Source organism: Pristiophorus japonicus, chromosome 17, assembly GCF_044704955.1.
Source record: "Pristiophorus japonicus isolate sPriJap1 chromosome 17, sPriJap1.hap1, whole genome shotgun sequence".
Lineage (NCBI taxonomy): Eukaryota > Metazoa > Chordata > Chondrichthyes > Pristiophoridae > Pristiophorus > Pristiophorus japonicus.
Genome location: NC_091993.1, coordinates 127515297 through 127533183, shown reverse-complemented (window position 1 = coordinate 127533183; position 17887 = coordinate 127515297). Strand labels below are relative to the sequence as shown.

The following is a 17887-nucleotide window of genomic DNA, read 5'->3' as shown; positions in this document are numbered from 1 at the left end:
AGCCCTGGTTAGCCCACACCTGGAGCACTGTGAGCAGTTCTGGCCCCACACCTTAGGGAGGGTATATTGGTCTTGGAGGGAGTGCAGCGTGGGTTTACCAGAATCATCCCGGACTCCAAGGGTTAAATTATGAGGAGAGATTACACAGACTTGGGTTGTATTCCCTACAATTTAAAAGGTTAGGGGGGGATCTGATCGACTTTTTCAGGATATTAAGGGAACAGATAGCGTAGACAGAGAGAGACTATTGCTGCTGGTTGGGGAGTCTGGGACTAGGGGCATAGTCTAAAATTTAGAGCCAGACCTTTCAGGAGTGAGATTAGGAAACACTTCCAGACACACAAAGGGCAGTAGAGGTTTGGAACTCTCTTCCCCAAACGGCAATCAATGCTGGGTCAATTGTTAATTGTAAATCGGAGATCGCTAGATTTTTGTAAACCAAAGGTATTAAGGGATATGGGCCAATGGCGGGGATACGGAGTTAAGTCACAGATCAGCCATGATCTCATTGAATGGTGGTTCAGGCTGTAGAGGCTGAATGGCCTCCTCCTGTTCTGTTGTTCCTAGCCAGTACAGGTATGATGGGCTGAATGGCCTCCTTCTGTGCTGTACGACTCTATCATTTATGTCTGTTTTTACTTTTTAGAAAAAATGTGAGCGATACTGGTCAAACCTAGGAGAGGATCCTTACTGTGATGGGCCTTTCTATGTTACTTGTGTGAGTATTTTAACCGTGGATGAATTCTCTTACGTGAGTGGGACCACCTATAAATCAGTCAGCTCCCTCTTTATAATATTCCCAATGAGCCAGTCAAATAGTTTTTTGCTTGCAGGTACAGCAAGCAATTAGGAAGGCAAAAGAACATTGGGCCTATATTCTCTAGAGTTTAGAAGAATGAGAGGTGATCTTATTGAAACCTACACAATTCTGAGTGGGATTGACAAGGTAGATGCTGAGAGGTTGTTTTCCCTGGCTGGAGTGTCTAGAACCAGGGGTCAGCCATGTAGGACTGAGCTGAGGAGGAATTTCTTCACTCGGAGGGTGGTAAATCTGTGGAATTCTCTGCCCAGAGGGCTGTGGAGGCTCAGTCTTTGAGTATATTCAACACTGAGATCGATGGATTTTTGTACTCTAGGGGAATCGAGGGATCGGGCGGGAAACTGGAGTTGAGGTCAAAGATCAGTCATGATCTTATTGAATGGCGGAGCAGGCTCGAGGGGCCGAATGGCCGACTCCTGCTCCTAATTCTTATTCTCAGCAATCGTTTGGTTTTCTAAAGGAACCTGGAGCTCCAGTTCTCCTTTGTGTCTACAGAAAGTAATGAAAGTGCCCGTCATATTTCAGACCTCAACATTTCAAAGCGTCAAAAGTATATATAAAAAACCCACCAAGAAAGCAAGTTGTTTCTGATGCGTTCACAATAAAGGATGAAACTGCGTGCTGTGTACAATGAGCAAGTGTGACCTTAACTCCTTTAATCAGACTCCAGAGTGCAGGTACCTCGTGGGTGGCCTGCTTATATACCATGCTCCCAAGGGATGCTGAGATCCCTTGGGACTCCAACAGGTAGACCCTCTGGTGATAGTGTAATACAGGTTGCAAGGGGTTAAATACATAACCGTTTCATGTTGGGGTTTTTATTTATCAGCGGTTCCATACATGTCAGAATTTTAGAATGTTTGGACTGTCAAAAGGGAATTGGATAAATAGTTGAAAAGGTAAAATGTGCCGGGTTGTGGGGAAAGAGCGGGGAGAGTGGGACTGTTGGATCATTCTGTCACAGAGCCGGCACAGGCTCGATGGGCCAAATGGTCTTCTCCTATGCTGTGAGGTTCTATGATTGTACTACCCCCACAAGTAAAGCGAGCCCGGGAACTTGCTGCTGTGTGTGGCTCAGCTACCGACTGGACTGTCGCAGTGAGCTGTCAACACTGTTGAGTTGTACGGTTTTAATATATTCACACACTGACTTGTGGACCTAAATGGGAGCCCTTGAGTTTCCGAGAAGTCAGGCAGACTGTGGCAGTGTCCCTGGGTGTAGCCGGAGGGTTGGGTTGTGAAATCTACCTGACCTTGCTGCCCATTCGGTTCACAACAACAACAACATCTTGTATTTATATAGCGCCTTTAACGTAGTGAAACATCCCAAGGAGCTTCACAGGAGGATTATGAGATAACAAATTTGACACCGAGCTGTATAAGTAGAAATTAGCACCGGTGACCAAAAGTTTGGTCAAAGAGGTCGGTTTTAAGGAGCGTCTTGAAGGAGAAGAGAGAGGTAGAGAGGCAGAGAGGTTTAGGGAGGGAGTTCCAGAGCTTGGGGCCCAGGCAACAGAAGGCACGGCCACCAATGGAGCGATTATAATCAGGGATGCTCAAGAGGGCAGAATTAGAGGAGCGCAGATAACTCGGGGGGGGGGTTGTGGGTGAGATAGGGAGGGGATGAGGCCACGGAGGGATTTGAAATAAGGATGAGAATTTTGCAATTAAGGTGTTGTTTAACCAGAAGCCAATGTAGGTCAGTGAGCACAGGGGGTGATGGGTGAGCGGGACTTGGTGCCAGTTAGGACACGGGCAGTTGCGTTTTGGATCACCTCTCGTTTACATTCATGTTGACGTATAATGTCATACAGCAGACTGTCTGAGTCTCTTCCTCTTCATTACCATTCGCTCGGTTAACAATATCTCTCTCATTCTCCAGGAAGAAGAGGAGGTCAAACCAGAATATGTCATCAGAACATTGAAGGTTCGGTTCCAAAATGTAAGTAATACAATTAAAGGATTTACAGCTATTGGTTAACACGGTGAACACGCACTGCATTTACCCTTAGATTACCAGTTTCATGGCACAACCATTTTCCTTCCACTTTTAAGCACTCATAATATAATGTTGATGCAATCACTAATATTACAGTATGAAATCTACTCCAGGTGCTGTATATTTAACTACAAACTAAACGATTCTTCATAAAGATATAAAACACTCTCTCTTCCTTCTCTCTCTTGCCCGCTCTCTTCTCTCACTGTAATGTATTTGTTTCATGGGTTCTTTGCTTAAGAATTCATAGCAACACATTGCTATGAAGAACTATGAAGAAAGGTTTAACAATCGCACTCCCTGTTCATCCACTAGGCTCACAACTACATACCTCACCGTGGATGACCTAGACTCAACTGGCTGGGGTTTTATTGAGTCTTGTGAACATCACGTGACTGGCTAAGCCACTCACAGTGCAACAGCTTCACAAACCTGTGAGCATCCTCACTGGTGCATACATTACGTTCACCATCCATTTTCTATCTCCTTTCTCTCACTCTGTGTTCTCTCTCGTGCCCTCTCCCCTCTCACCATCCATTTTCTATCTTCTCTTGTTCTGTTCTCTCTCTCTCTCTGTGTTCTCTTGCGTTCTTCCCTTTTTCTCTTTCTCCTTTCCCCCCCCCCCACCTCCCAACCCCGCCTTATCTCTTGCCCCTACATTTCTTCTCACCTCATATGGCCACCTTTGTTTTCTGAGGCTCAGGGAAGAATCGGGAAAAGTGACTCTTTTTAAGCCCTTTTCCCATCTATCATATGATGTCATGTCACAATGACTTCTCTCCCGTTCCGTGTCTTTAGTCACGACTGTGCCTCCTGAGAAAATCCAGTTATTTTTGGGGGAAACAATGAAGAGAGTTGTACAGGGTGAGGTGGTAAAGATGGTTCTTCTACGTTTCTGTAAATTAGAGAATGGAGGTTCCTGGTGTAATCCACGTCCAGCAGGTATGAGCAGCAATCAACAACTTGCATTTATATATCGCCTTTAACGCAGTGAAATGTCCCAAGGCGCTTCACAGGAGTATTATGCGATTAAAAATTTGACACCAAGCCGCTTAAGTAGAAATTAGGGCAGGCCTTGGTCAAAGGGGTAGGTTTTAAGGAGCGTCTTGAAGGAGGAGAGGCGGAGAGGTTTAGGGAGGGAGTTCCAGAGCTTGGGGCCCAGACAACAGAAGGCACGGCCACCGATGGTGGAGCGATTATAATCAGGGATGCTCAAGAGGGCAGAATTAGAGGAGGGCAGAGATCTGAAGGGGGTGGGGGGGTTGTGGGGCTGGAGGAGATTACAGAGATAGGGTAAGGGCGAGGCCATGGAGGGATTTGAAAACAAGGATGAGAATTTTGAAATCGAGGCGTTGCTTAACCAGAAGTCAATGTAGGTCAGCGAGCACAGGGGGTGATGGGTGCGAGTTAGGACACAGGGCAGTGAGCACAGGGGGTGATGGGTGAGTGGGACTGGGTGCGAGTTGGGACACGGGGCAGTGAGCACAGGGGGTGATGGGTGAGTGGGACTCGGTGCGAGTTAGGACATGGGGCAGTGAGCACAGGGGGTGATGGGTGAGCGGGACTCAGTGCGAGTTAGGACACGGGGCAGCCGAGTTTTGGATCATCTCTAGTTTACGTCGGGTAGAATCAGTATTGAACAATCCAACATTTTTTGTCTGTGAGCACACGTACCTTTGTACCGTCTGTGTGAAATGGATGGTGGCAGCGCGATGAACGTGTGGGCAGGAGAATGTGGAGCTTCAGTTGAAGAATGAAGATCTCAAAAGATAGAGCCTTGGAGAGGGTGCAGAACAGTTCTGGTCTCCTTATTTATGGAGGGATATACTTGCATTGGAGGCAGTTCAGAGAAGGTTCAGGGGGTTGATTCCTGAGGTGAAGGGGTTGTCTTATGAGGAAAGGTTGATCAGGTTGGGCCTGTACACATTGGAGTTTAGAAGAATGAGAGGTGGTCTTATTGAAACATATAAGATTCTGAGGGGGCTTGACAGGGTAGATGACGAGAGGATGTTTCTCCTCGTGAGAGAGTCTAGAACTAGGGGGCATAGTTTCAGAATAAGGGGCCGCCCATTGAAGATGAAATGAGGAGAAATTTCTTCTCAGAGGGTCGTGAATCTTTGGAATTCGCTGCCCCAGAGAGCTGTGGAGGCTGGGTCGTTGAATATATTTAAGGTGGAGGTAGACAGATTTTTGAATGATAAGGGAGTCAAGGGTTATAGGAAGCGGGCGGGGAAGTGGAGTTGAGCCCATGATCAGATCAGCCATGATCTTATTGAATAACGGAGCAGGCTCGAGGGGCTGAAAGGACGACTCCTGCTTCCATCTCTTATGTTCTTAAGAGATTTACCAGAATGGCACCAGGGTTGAGGGACTTCAGTTTTGTGGAGAGACTGGAGAAACCAAAATTGGTGTCCTTAGAGCAGAGAAGATAGCAGTGTTCAAAATCATGAAGTGTTTTGATAGAGTAAATAGAGAGATGCAGTTTCCACTGATTGAAGGGTCGATAACCAGAGCTCACAGATTTAAACTGATTGGCACAAGGACCAGAAGCGACATGAGGAAGCTATTTTTTGACTCGGCAAGTTGTTAAGATCTGGAACACGCTGCCTGAAAGGGCGGTGGAAGCAGATTCAATAGCAACATTCAAAAGGAAACTCGATAAATACTGGAAGGGAAAACATTTACAGCGCTATGGGGAAAGAGCAGGCGGAGTGAGATTAAGTGGACAGCTGTTCGAAGATCTGGCACAGGCACGATGGGTCGAATGGCCTCCTTCTGTGCTGTATCAGTCTATAATTCTATCGTCTACATTAACGTTGTCCACACGTCACATGATGATGACATCTGAGGCAGAGGCTGAAGGGCCGGTCTGAAAGACCACACATTATCCGCGCTGGGAGTGCTCAGGAATAATAATACTGAGCAAATGTGGGATGAGGTAACCTATCCAACATTCCCCGGGCCCTCATTTTCCCGACCCCCGGGAAACCCACGAAGCAGCAGTAAATTTCACATCGGGCTCCCAATTGCGAAGTGAGAGTCTGATTGAGATGTGCTAATTGGATGCCCCGCCTCTCTGCGGCGTGAGACTCTGACACCTCGATATGCGCCTTATAAAAGGTGGCGGGTGTGTGAGTGGTGGGTTGGATCCACGCAATTCACTTTATAACCCCACCCTCTCCCCCGAACACCTCCCGGCCAGAGTGGGGAGGAAGGGGAATGGGGTTAATATCGAGGCCATGATCTCTGGGTTGCTAGTCTAGCACCAGATCCACTAGTTACTGTCCCAGAAATAAGAACATAAGAAATAGGAGCAGGAGTCGGCCATTCGGCCCCTCGAGCCTGCTCCGCCATTCAATAAGATCATGGCTGATCTTCTACCTCAACTCCACTTTCCCGCCCGATCCCCATATCCCTTAATTCCCCTAGAGTCTAAAAATCTACCGATCTCAGCCTTGAATATAATCAATGACTGAGCCTCCACAGCCCTCTGGGGCAGAGAGTTCCAAAGATTCACCACCCTCTGAGTGAAGAAATTCTTTCTTATCTCAGTCCTAAATGGCCGACCCCTTATCCTGAGACTGTGACCCCTGGTTCTAGACTCCCCAGCCCGGGGGGAAACACCCTCCCTGCATCCACCCTGTCAATCCCCCTCAGAATCTTATATGTTTCAATGAGATCACCTCTCATCCTTTTAAACTCCAGAGGCCAATCTACTCAAATCTACTGCATGTGGCTAATTATAGTAATAATAGTCACCGTCCTTGGTCATGTGATCTCAATACTCCTATTTGCACAGTGTGTGTGTGAACTTTGACCTCATTGTGTGTAAAATGGTGAGATAAAAATCAAGTGTGTTTTTGATTGCTGAGTGGTTTATTTTCTTGGTTACTGTATGGTGGCTGATGTCAGTGAAGTAAATATTCAGGTGTGAAGTACTACTACCTGAACTGTGTGTGAGGCGTTTTGCACTAGGATCAGTGCATGTTGCCCGTAGCCCCACCTGTGGATAGTCGGTGAATTCTATTGGACAAACACGGCAACTTTTTAAATGGTGAGCAACGATTCAATGTTGGTGTTCAGAGAGATTTAGGTGCCCTCGTACAGGAGTTAGCATGCAGATACAGCAAGCAATTAGGAAGGCAAATAAGAACATCAGAAATAGGAGCAGGAGTCGGCCATTCGGCCCCTCGAGCCTGCTCCGCCATTCAATACGATCATGGCTGATCTTCGACTTCAGTTCCACTTTCCTGCACTATCCCCATATCCCTTGATTCCCTTAATATCCAAAAATCTATCGATCTTTGTCTTGAATATAATCAACGACTGAGCCTCCACAGCCCTCTGGGGAGAGAATTCCAAAGATTCACCACCCTCTGAGTGAAAAAATTTCCCCTCATCTCAGTCCTAAATGGCCGACCCCTTATCCTGAGACTGCGATCCCTGGTTCTCGACTCCCCAGCCCGGAGGAAACATCCTCCCTGCATCTACCCTGTCAAGCCCTGTAAGAATTTTGTATGTTTCAATGAGATCACCTCTCATTCTTCTAAACTCTAGAGAATATAGGCCTAGTCTACTCAATCTCTCCTCATAGGACAATCCCCCCATCCCAGGAATCAGTCTGGTGAACCTTCATTGTACTCCCTCTATGGCAAGTATATCCTTCCTTAGGTCAGGAGATCGATACTGTACACAATACTCCCGGTGTGGTCTCACCAGGGCCCGATATAATTACAGTAAGACGTTTTTACTCTTGTACTCAAATCCTCTTGTAATAAAGGCCAACTGTAAGGGGTGGTTTTCAGGGGGTCAGCTTTCCCTTCTGACCTTATATGAGTGGTTCCGAATGGCTCCCACACCCTTGGTTCTAGACACTGGAATTATGAAGGGACTGTGACAGACTTGGACAGACAATCGGTTTCAAGGTAGGAAGCAGGTATGGCTTTATTGTGTCTAAAAAGAAGTAAAAGGCACACCTTTAATAACACACACAGAATATTAATACCAATCGCACTGAGGGGTACAACACATTGAATAAAATGTCAAATTACAGCCTGTGGGGAAAAGAATACAGCTTAAACTCTAAATGGGGTAAAGAGGAGAATGCAGATACATTTACACAAGTTATCCCAGCCTCCCCCTGTCCCAATTCCCCTAACTAACTAAGTTATAGCTCTGGGGTTTCAGGGGCCATGCTCACCAATCCCCTTTTGACAGTTCCAACTCTGGGGTTCGCCTTAGTTGTCCACGTTCTGTAGTCTGTACCCCTTAGGACCAGCTTGTAGAGTGGAAAATCTTCGTTTTTTCTTCGGTTTTGTCGGGTTGGTTCCGGTTGACTGTTTGTTTGGTCGCGATGGCTGCGACTTTCCGATAGTTGTTTTGACAGCCTGTTTGCTGTCGTGGTGCTGTCCTTCTGGGTTTTAGAGATTCCTTTCGCCAATGTATCGGGGTCCCACTTTTCGAGGCTGGTGTAGAACTTATGCAACGAGACTGCTAACTTAATAGTATCTCTCGAAGCACCCCTAACTGCCAGAACAGGCCTTCAATTAGACTAAAACAGGCTTCGTTATCTTCGCACCAAATCAGTTCTTGGATTTTGTTTAAACTGTTCTGTCCATTGATTTTCAAATGTCTCCTTTGTCAGTGTTTTTGGTGGGCTAGGCAGCAGTAACTCGATGAGGGTGTGAGAATGTGCTATCACTGGTTTTGCATTGATTTAGGATTGTCCCGTTTCCTGGCCATCTAGTTGGGCCCATGATTTCCATTGTGCTTGATTGGGTAATTTGATTATCTCTTAGGGGGTGAATTGGTGTTGCACAGTTCCCCCCAGACAGTCTGGGATCCTTAATACACGAATTTGCTTCACAGAGGTTAGCCCCACCTCCTGTATTCGGTAACTCTTTTTCGCAGCCAAAATGTTGTAGAATCTTAAAATTGATCTGCTCCTTCCCATAGATCCCAGGCTTCTGTAATTTAGGTCCATTTTGAATTATTTTTTCAAAAAGTCCAAACACTGGGGGGGGGGGGGGGGCGGGGGGGGGGATGCATCCCCTTTTATCCCCTTTTATCCCCTTTTATCCCCTTTTATCCCCTTTTATCCCCTTTTATCCCCTGCCGGCTTCGTCTCCCCCTTTAAACTCATTTGTGTCCCGAAGTTTTTTCTTCCATTTTAAAAGGTCCAGAAAGGGATTCTTCTCCTCTGCAGAGGAAAGGTACCAGGAATCTTTGCAAAATATTGGTAAATTCTACACAATATACCATTTGCTTTCCTAATTGCTTGCTGTACCTGCATGTTAACTTTCAGTGATTTGTGTACAAGGACCCCCAGGGCCCTCTGAACACCAACATTTCCCAATCTCTCACCATTTTAAAAAATACTCTGTTTTTCTATTTTTCCTACCAAAGTGGATAACTTCACATTTCTCCACATTATATTCCATTTGCCATGTTCTTGCCCACTCACTGAGCCGTCTATATTCCCTTGAAGCCTCTTTGCATCCTCCTCACAACTTACATTCCCACCTAGCTTTGTATTATCAGCAAACTTGGATAATGTACATTTGGTCCCCTCATCCAAATCATTGATATAGATTGTGAATAGTTGGGGCCCAAGCCCCGATCCTTGCGGTACCCCACTAGTTACAGCCTGCCAACCCCAAAATGACCCGTTTATTCCTACTCTCTGTTTTCTGTCCATTAACCAATCCTTAATCACATGAGCTCTCCTTTTATTTAATAACCTCTTGTGTGGCACCTTATCGAATGCCTTCTGAAAATCCAAATACATCACATCCACTGGTTCCCCCTTCGCTATTCTAGTTGCAACCTCAAAAAAACTGTTAACAGATTTATCAAACATAATTTCCCGTTCATAAATCTTGTTGACTTTGCCCAATCCTATTATTCTTTTCTAAGTGCTCTGTTACCATATCCTTAATAGTTTCTAGCATTTTCCCTAACTGGTCTGTCGTTCCCCTTTTTCTCCTTCCCTCCTTTCTTAAATAGCGGAGTTACATTAGCTACCTTCGAATCCGCAGGAATCGTTCTAGAATCTATGGAATTTTGGAAGATGACAACCAATGCATCCATTATCTCTATAGCCACCTCTTTCAAAACCCTGAGATGTAGGCCATCGGGTCCAGGGGATTTATCAGCTTTCAGTTCCATTAATTTCTATCGTACTATTTGTTTACAAATACTAATTTCTTTCAGTTCCTCATTCTTGCTAAATCCATGGTTCTCTACTATTTCCAGGAAAATGTTTGTGTCTTCTTCCGTGAAGACAGACACAAAGTATTTGTTTAATTTCTATGCCATTTCCTTATTCCATGTTGGCCTTTATTGCAAGGGGGCTGGTGTGTAAAAGTAAGGAAGTCTTGTTGCAATTATACAGAGCTTGGTGAGACCGCACCTGGAGTACTATGCAGTTTTGGTCTCCTTAGCTGAGGAAGGATATACCTGTCTTGGAGGCGGTGCAATGAAGGTTCACCAGACTGATTCCTGGGATGAGAGGATTGTCCTATGAGGAGAGATTGAGTAGACTGGGCCTTTACTCTCTGGAATTTAGAAAAATGAGAGGTGATCTCATTGAAACTGAAGATTCTGAGGGGATTGACAGGGTAGATGCTGAGAGGTTGTTTCCCCTGACTGTAGAGTCTAGAACCCGGGGTCAGAGTCTCAGACTAAGGGGTCAGCCATTTAAGACTGAGATGAGTAGGAATGTCTTCACTCAGAGGGTGGTGAATCTTTGGAATTCTCTACCCCAGAGGGCTGTGGAGGCTCAGTCGTTGAGTATATTCAAGGCTGAGATCGATAGATTTTTAGACTCTAGGGGAATCGAGGGATATGGAGATCGAGTGGGAAAGTAGAAGATCAGTCATGATATTGAATGGCAGAGCAGGTTCGAGGGGTCGTGTTGCCGACTCCTGCTCCTAATTCTTATGTTCTAACTTACACTGTGCTGTGTTTTTTTTCTAACCCAGATCTGTCGGACTGTGTATCAGCTTCACTACGTCAACTGGCCAGATCACGATATTCCATCTTCGCTAGATCCCATTCTGGAAATGATCAAGGACATGCGGCATTATCAGCCGGATGACAATATCCCGATCTGTGTCCACTGCAGGTAACCTGCCAAACCTCCCAATCAGTGACCCAATGGCCAGAACCAGCACACTGCTTCACGTTCAGGGCCGGCTCACTGATATTTGATCCATGTTGATCTCGGATATCTTGTGTTTGTCAGAGGGGGAAAACCCAGCAATGAGAGTACTCCCCTGGTAATTTCTCATTTTCCACTGTTGCCGGTTCACAATCTGACCTTCAAAATGCAGTGTTTTTTTCCCTGTGCTGCCTAGCTGGCCCTCCGCTGTTCCAATACTTAGCTGGTACTTATCTGTGTTGAGAGAATAGAATTCTAATTTTAGTTCTGATTCCATGATTTACATAGTCCTAAATTGTGTCAGCTGTGGCTCAGTGGGCAGCACTCTCGTCTCTGAGTCAGAAGGTTGTGGGTTCAAGTCCCACTCCAGGGATTTGAACACAAAATCTAGCCTGACATTCCAGTGCAGTGCTGCGGGAGATCTGCACTGTCGGAGGTGCTGTCTTTCGGATGAGACATTAAACTGAGGCCCCGTCTGCTCTCTCAGGTGGACGTTAAAGATCCCATGGCACTATTTCAAAGAAGAACAGGGGAGTTATCCCCGGTGTCCTGGGGCCAATATTTATCCCTCAACCAACATCACTAAAACAGATTATTTGGTCATTATCACATTGCTGTTTGTGGGAGCTTGCTGTGCGCAAATTGGCTGCTGCGCTTCCCACATTACAACAGCGACTGCACTCCAAAAAGTACTTCATTGACTGTAAAGCGCTTTGGGACGTCCAGTGATCGCAAAAGATGCTATATAAATGTAAGTCTTCCTTTCATTAATTTCATTCCAAAATTCTCCATTCCCCGCTAAAGTTTTTAGTGCCCATCCCTAATTGCCCCTTGAGAAGGTGGTGGTGAGCCGCCTTCTTGAACCGCTGCAGTCTGTGTGGTGAAGGTGCTCCCACAGTGCTGTTAGGGAGGGAGTTCCAGGATTGTGACCCAGCGACGATGAAGGAACGGCCGATATATTTCCAAGTCGGGATGATGTGTGAGAGGAGCCTGGAGGTGGTGGTGTTCCCGTGGTTCTCATGCACCTTGACCTTCCAGGTGGTGGAGATGATGAGGATGGAGTTTATTATCGGGCAGAGTATTTACCTCCACGGCCCTGGCGCTCTCCCGCTCAGGTTGTGGGAGGCGTGTCAGGTGCTTTGCTGCAGGTACGCGAGGGCATCCGAAATACGGAAAATCAATGCATGTGGGATCCCAGGGATTGCAGTGTGGGATCCCAGGGATTGCAGTGTGGGATCCCGAGGATTGCAGTGTGGGATCCCGAGGATTGCAGTGTGGGATCCCGAGGATTGCAGTGTGGGATCCCGGGGATTGCAGTGTGGGATCCCGGGAATTGCAGTGTGGAATCCCGGGAATTGCAGTGTGGGATCCCGGGGATTGCAGTGTGGGATCCCGGGAATTGCAGTGTGGAATCCCGGGAATTGCAGTGTGGGATCCCGGGGATTGCAGTGTGGGATCCCGGGAATTGCAGTGTGGGATCCCGGGGATTGCAGTGTGGGATCCTGGGAATTGCAGTGTAGCACACAGTCGGGTGATTGTTGCCGGGTCTACCAGAGGAAGCTGCAGTGAGCAGGAGCGGGGAGGGTGGCAGAAGGGGACCAGAAAGGCAAGTCGTTTAGAATTTCTCTGGACCCCGCAGGGACTCTATGGGCCTTCCACTAACCTGGTCTGTTTATAATAATGAGGTTCGGCCATTTGCAAGATTTTCATTCCTGGGTTGATAACAAGAACATAAGAAATAGGAGCAGGAGTAGGCCATAAGGCCCCTCGAGCCTGCTCCGCCATTTTATACGATCAGGCTGATCCGTTCATGTCCCTCACTGAGAAGAATAATGAAAGAAAGCAAGATTTGGATTTATATAGCTCCTTTCACGACCACCGGACGTCTCAAAGCGCTTTACAGTCCATGAAGTACTTTTTGGAGTGTAGTCATTGTTGTAATGTGGGAAACACAACAGCTCCCACAAACAGCAATGTGGTAATGACCCAGATAATCTGTTTTTTGGTTATGTTGATTGATGAATAAATATTGGCCCCAGGACACCAGGGTGAACTCCCCTGCTCTTCTTCGAAATAGTGCCACAGGATCTTTTACATCCACCTGAGAGAGCAGACGGGGCCTCGGTTTAACGTCTCATCCGAAAGACAGCCCCTCCGACAGTGCAGCGCTCCCTCAGTACGGCCCCTCCGACAGTGCAGCGCTCCCTCAGTACTGCCCCTCCGACAGTGCAGCGCTCCCTCAGTACTGCCCCTCCGACAGTGCGGGGCTCCCTCAGTACTGCCCCTCCGACAGTGCAACGCTCCCTCAGTACTGCCCCTCCGACAGTGCGGGGCTCCCTCAGTACTGCCCCTCCGACAGTGCGGCACTCCCTCAGTACTGCCCCTCTGAGAGTGCAGCACTCCCTCAGTGCTGCCCCTCCGACAGTGCAGAGCTTCCCTCAGTACTGCCCATCCGACAGTGCAGAGCTCCCTCAGTACTGCCCCTCCGACAGTGCGGCACTCCCTCAGTACTGCCCCTCCGACAGTGCAGAGCTTCCCTCAGTACTGCCCCTCCGACAGTGCAGCACTCCCTCAGTACTGCCCCTCTGACAGTGCGGCACTCCCTCAGTACTGCCCCTCCGACAGTGCAGAGCTTCCCTCAGTACTGCCCCTCCGACAGTGCGGCACTCCCTCAGTACTGCCCCTCTGAGAGTGCAGCACTCCCTCAGTAGTGCACTGGAGTGTCAACCTAGATTTTTTTGTGCTCCAGTCCCTGGACCCACGACCTTCTGACTCTGAGGCGAGTGTGCTGTCCACTGAGCCACAGCTGACACACAATGGGCGTGCATTCTGGAAGAGGAGAGTTGTACCTTGCATTAGATCCTCTCCCAATGTCTAACTCCCCTTTACCTTGCAGTGCGGGCTGTGGAAGAACAGGGGTGATCTGTGCCATCGATTATACCTGGAAGCTGCTGAAGGACGGGGTAAAGTTATCTTTTCATATTTGCATAAACAAAGGACCATTTGAGCAGCATTTTTGCATCGCAACAGGGAACTGAGAGATCTAAAAACTCTCTTGGCTAAAATATCTCGCATTAACGACATTGGAAACTTTTTGAAGTAAATGCATTTATTAAAATAGTAACTTGAGATATTGCAGAGAAACACATCAACACACTTGCTTTGAGTACCCGTTGTCTACTTGCCTTATTACCCAGGCTGCAATTACATTAGAACATCAGAAATAGGAGCAGGAGTCGTCCATTTGGCCCCTCGAGCCTGCTCCACCATTCAATCTTCAACCTCAACTCAAAACAAAGAGCAAGTTATTATTTAAATGGAGAACGATTGCAAAGTGCTGCAGTACAGCGGGACCTGGGGGTACTTGTGCATGAAACACAAAAGAATAGTATGCAGGTACAGCAAGTGATCAGGAAGGCCAATGGAATCTTGGCCTTTATTGCAAAGGGATGGAGTATATAAGCAAAGAAGTCCTGCTACAGCTATATAAGGTATTGGCGAGACAACACCTGGAATACTGTGTGCAGTTTTGGTTTCCATATTTACGAAAGGATATACTTGCTGTGGAGGCAGCTCAGAGAAGGTTCACGAGGTTGATTCCGGGGATGAAGGGGATTGACTTATAAGAAAGGTTGAGTAGGTTGGGCCTCTACTCATTGGAATTCAGAAGAATGAGAGGTGATCTTATCGCAACGTATAAGATTATGAGGGGGCTTGACAAGGTGGCTGCAGAGAGGATGTTTCCACTGACGGGGGAGACTAGAACTAGGGGGCATGATCTTAGAATAAGGAGCCGCCCATTTAAAACTGAGATGAGGAGAAATATTTTCTTCTCAGAGGGTTGTGGATCTGTGGAATTCGCTGCCTCAGAGAGCTGTGGAAACTGGGACATTGAATAAATTTAAGACAGAAATAGACAGTTTCTTAAACGATAAGGGAATAAGGGGTTATGGGGAGTGGGCAGGTAAGTGGAGCTGAGTCCATGATTGGATCAGCCATGATCTTATTGAATGGCGGAGCAGGCTCGAGGGGCCGAATGGCTGGCTCTGCTCCTATTTCTTATGTTCTTATGTGACTCTGGGGAATCATCAAAATGCTCACATGGTCTCTGGGTCTTGGTTGAATGAATTTGACCTTGTCTTTCCCTCCCCACCCTCAACAATAGGAAATTGTAACACCGTTTAGCGGTTTTACACCAAAAACTATGCTTTTGTTTCACGGGGAGAAAGGGGACTTTCATTCTACTGCAAAGGCATCACCATTTGCCGTGAAGATTTTCGCCACGATAAGCACCGATGAGGGAGGCACATCCAGCCCATCGAACTCGTCATTCCAAAGAAACCTGCAGCTCCTACAACGTCTAACCACCCCTTGAATGGCTCCAGAGCTCCCACCACACTTCCCTACCCAGAGCCCAGTCCAGGTATTGTCACACTCTGTGTGAAGGGCTTCCTGACATCAATCCTGAGCTTGGTTATTCCCCCTTTGCACCTGGGTCCTCTGGGGTGATGATCTAACTTGAAATAGTGACTTGGGATTAACCTGTTCTACTTTAATCAGTACCTTCCGTTCCCAATAAAGTCTCCCATTCTACTTAATAAATTCCAGTCCCAATGAGGTCTCCTCTTGCTCGCCTCCTTTCAATTTTTAAGGCTGAGAAATTCGTCTGTTAGCACCTCCCGCTGACGCCTGGGGGGCACTGGCACTAACGGGTTGCTCAGGTTATAGGGCCATGGAGCCACATTCAGCGTCCCCCATAGCGCCAGCAGTAACGGCACCTCGGCAACTTTCACCGTGCAGATTGTGACTTCAGTGAGCGTGCATCGCTGACTGGGCGCCCCAACTGTAAACTTCAGTAACGCCCCCGCGCCGACAGCGCCAGGGAGCGGAGGCGTGAGCCAGCCTGCTGGCGGGGCGCTACTTAAAGGGAGGCGCCCCACTACCTCCGTCCCAAAGGTCAGTTACGCTGCCTGAGAGCACCTGATGTATCTGTGTCCAGATAAACGCTGCTAAGTCACCGCAGTGTTGCCGGCCGTCAAAGGCCTTTGCATTTTATCCCACAGTATATCGCCGTTCTACTCTCCCCGAATCATTGGGGTCCGGTGTGCAGACAGCGCTGACCCTCCCCTTTAATAGCTGGAAGGCATCCTTGCCAATTCTCACTCCCGATTACACACCTCATATTCGTTATCGCTTGGAGCCTAACACCACTCCCTTCCGCCTTTAGCGCCTGATTTAATGCTCCCCTGCATTCTTTCAGCACAGAGACGCAATCTCGCAAGAGTGGAGGTTCATTAGCACCTGGAGCTAAACTTACAACGTTTCAAAAGTTTGTGTCCCGACCGGGGTGATACGGAATTTCTAGCCCTGAGCCTCCAGGTTTTTCTGATGTTTCCTGTGACTCAGGTGCTCGGGTGGTGAGGTGTCCCAACACTGCTCGGAACACCTTCCGGGACTTGGATGCTCCTTTGTGGCCCCTGCACTAGACCTGAGCAGGTTATTCAGTATCTGATACATGATGATGGGATCTTCCTGTGTGACGGAAGGTCCTTGACCTGAGAGTGCTTCCAGCATTTTCTGTTTCATATTTGACCCTGAAATGAGCTTTCGACCACATATCCGCAGCATGACTGAGACCGCCTATTCCCACCTCCGTCTGCGCCCTTGCCTCAGCTCATCCGCTGCCGAAGCCCTCATCCACGTCTTTGTTACCTCTAGACTTGACTATTCCAATGCATTCCTGGCTGGCCTCCCACATTCTACCCTACGTAAACTTAGAGGTGATCCAAAGCATTGAAACATAGAAAATAGGTGCAGGAGTAGGCCATTCGGCCCTTCGAGCCTGCACCGCCATTCAATAAGATCATGGCTGATCATTCCCTCATTACCTCTTTCCTGCTTTCTCTCCATACCCCTTGATCCCTTTAGCCGCAAGGGCCATATCTAACTCCCTCTTCAATATATCCAATGAACTTGGCTGCCCGTGTCCTAATTCGCACCAAGTCCCGCTCACTCATCACCCCCTGTGCTCGCTGACCTACATTGGCTCCCGGTTAAGCAACGCCTCAATTTCAAAATCCTGATTTTCAAATCCCTCCATGGCCTCGTCCCATCGTATCTCTAATCTCCTCCAGCCCCACAACTCCCCGAGATGTCTGCGCTCCTCTAAATCTGTCCTCCTGAGCATCCCTGATTATAATCACTCTACCATCGGCGGCCATGCCTTCTGTTGCCTGGGCCCCAAACTCTGGAACTTCCTGCCTAAACCTCTCCGTCTCTCTACCTCTCTTTCCTCCTTCAAGACGCTCCTTAAAACCGACCTCTCCTGCCTTAATTTCTCCTTATGCGGCTTGGTGTCAAAGTTTTATCTCATAATGCTCCAGTGAAGCGCCTTGGAACATTCCACTACGTTAAAGGCGCTATATGAATACAAGTTGTTGTTGTTTTATTTCAGACTGAACTTTTTCTTATTTCTGTTTTCCCTTTTCAGATAATTCCAGAAAATTTCAGCGTTTATGACCTGATTCAAGAAATGAGAACACAGAGACCGTCAGTTGTACAAACCAAGGTACGGATGGAGTTCTAAAGCATGCCTGTAAATAGACACACTCCCGGGGACCCCATATAAATACTGACACACTCCCCGAGACTCCCTGCAAATACTGACACACTCCTGGGGACCCCCTGTAAATACTGACACACTCCCGGGGACCCCCTGTAAATACTGACACACTCCTGGGGATCCCCTGTAAATACTGACACACTCCCGGGGACCCCCTGTAAATACTGACACACTCCTGGGGACCCCCTGTAAATACTGACACACTCTCGGGGACCCCCTGTAAATACTGACACACTCCTGGGGACCCCCTGTAAATACTGACACACTCCTGGGGACCCCCTGTAA

At 47.7% G+C, this 17887-nt stretch overlaps 1 protein-coding gene across 2 annotated transcripts in view; it reads left to right on the top strand.

Annotated features, from left to right (window-relative positions):
• The window catches only part of LOC139228089 (tyrosine-protein phosphatase non-receptor type 22-like), a 104068-nt gene that overhangs the window by 31880 nt on the left and 54301 nt on the right, over positions 1-17887 (top strand). For both annotated transcript variants that reach the window (XM_070859269.1, XM_070859270.1), the window contains exons 6-10: positions 647-718; positions 2703-2762; positions 10802-10944; positions 13877-13943; positions 17471-17548. In XM_070859269.1, the coding sequence (XP_070715370.1) occupies positions 647-718; positions 2703-2762; positions 10802-10944; positions 13877-13943; positions 17471-17548 (420 nt within the window). The remainder of the gene's footprint in view (positions 1-646; positions 719-2702; positions 2763-10801; positions 10945-13876; positions 13944-17470; positions 17549-17887) is intronic.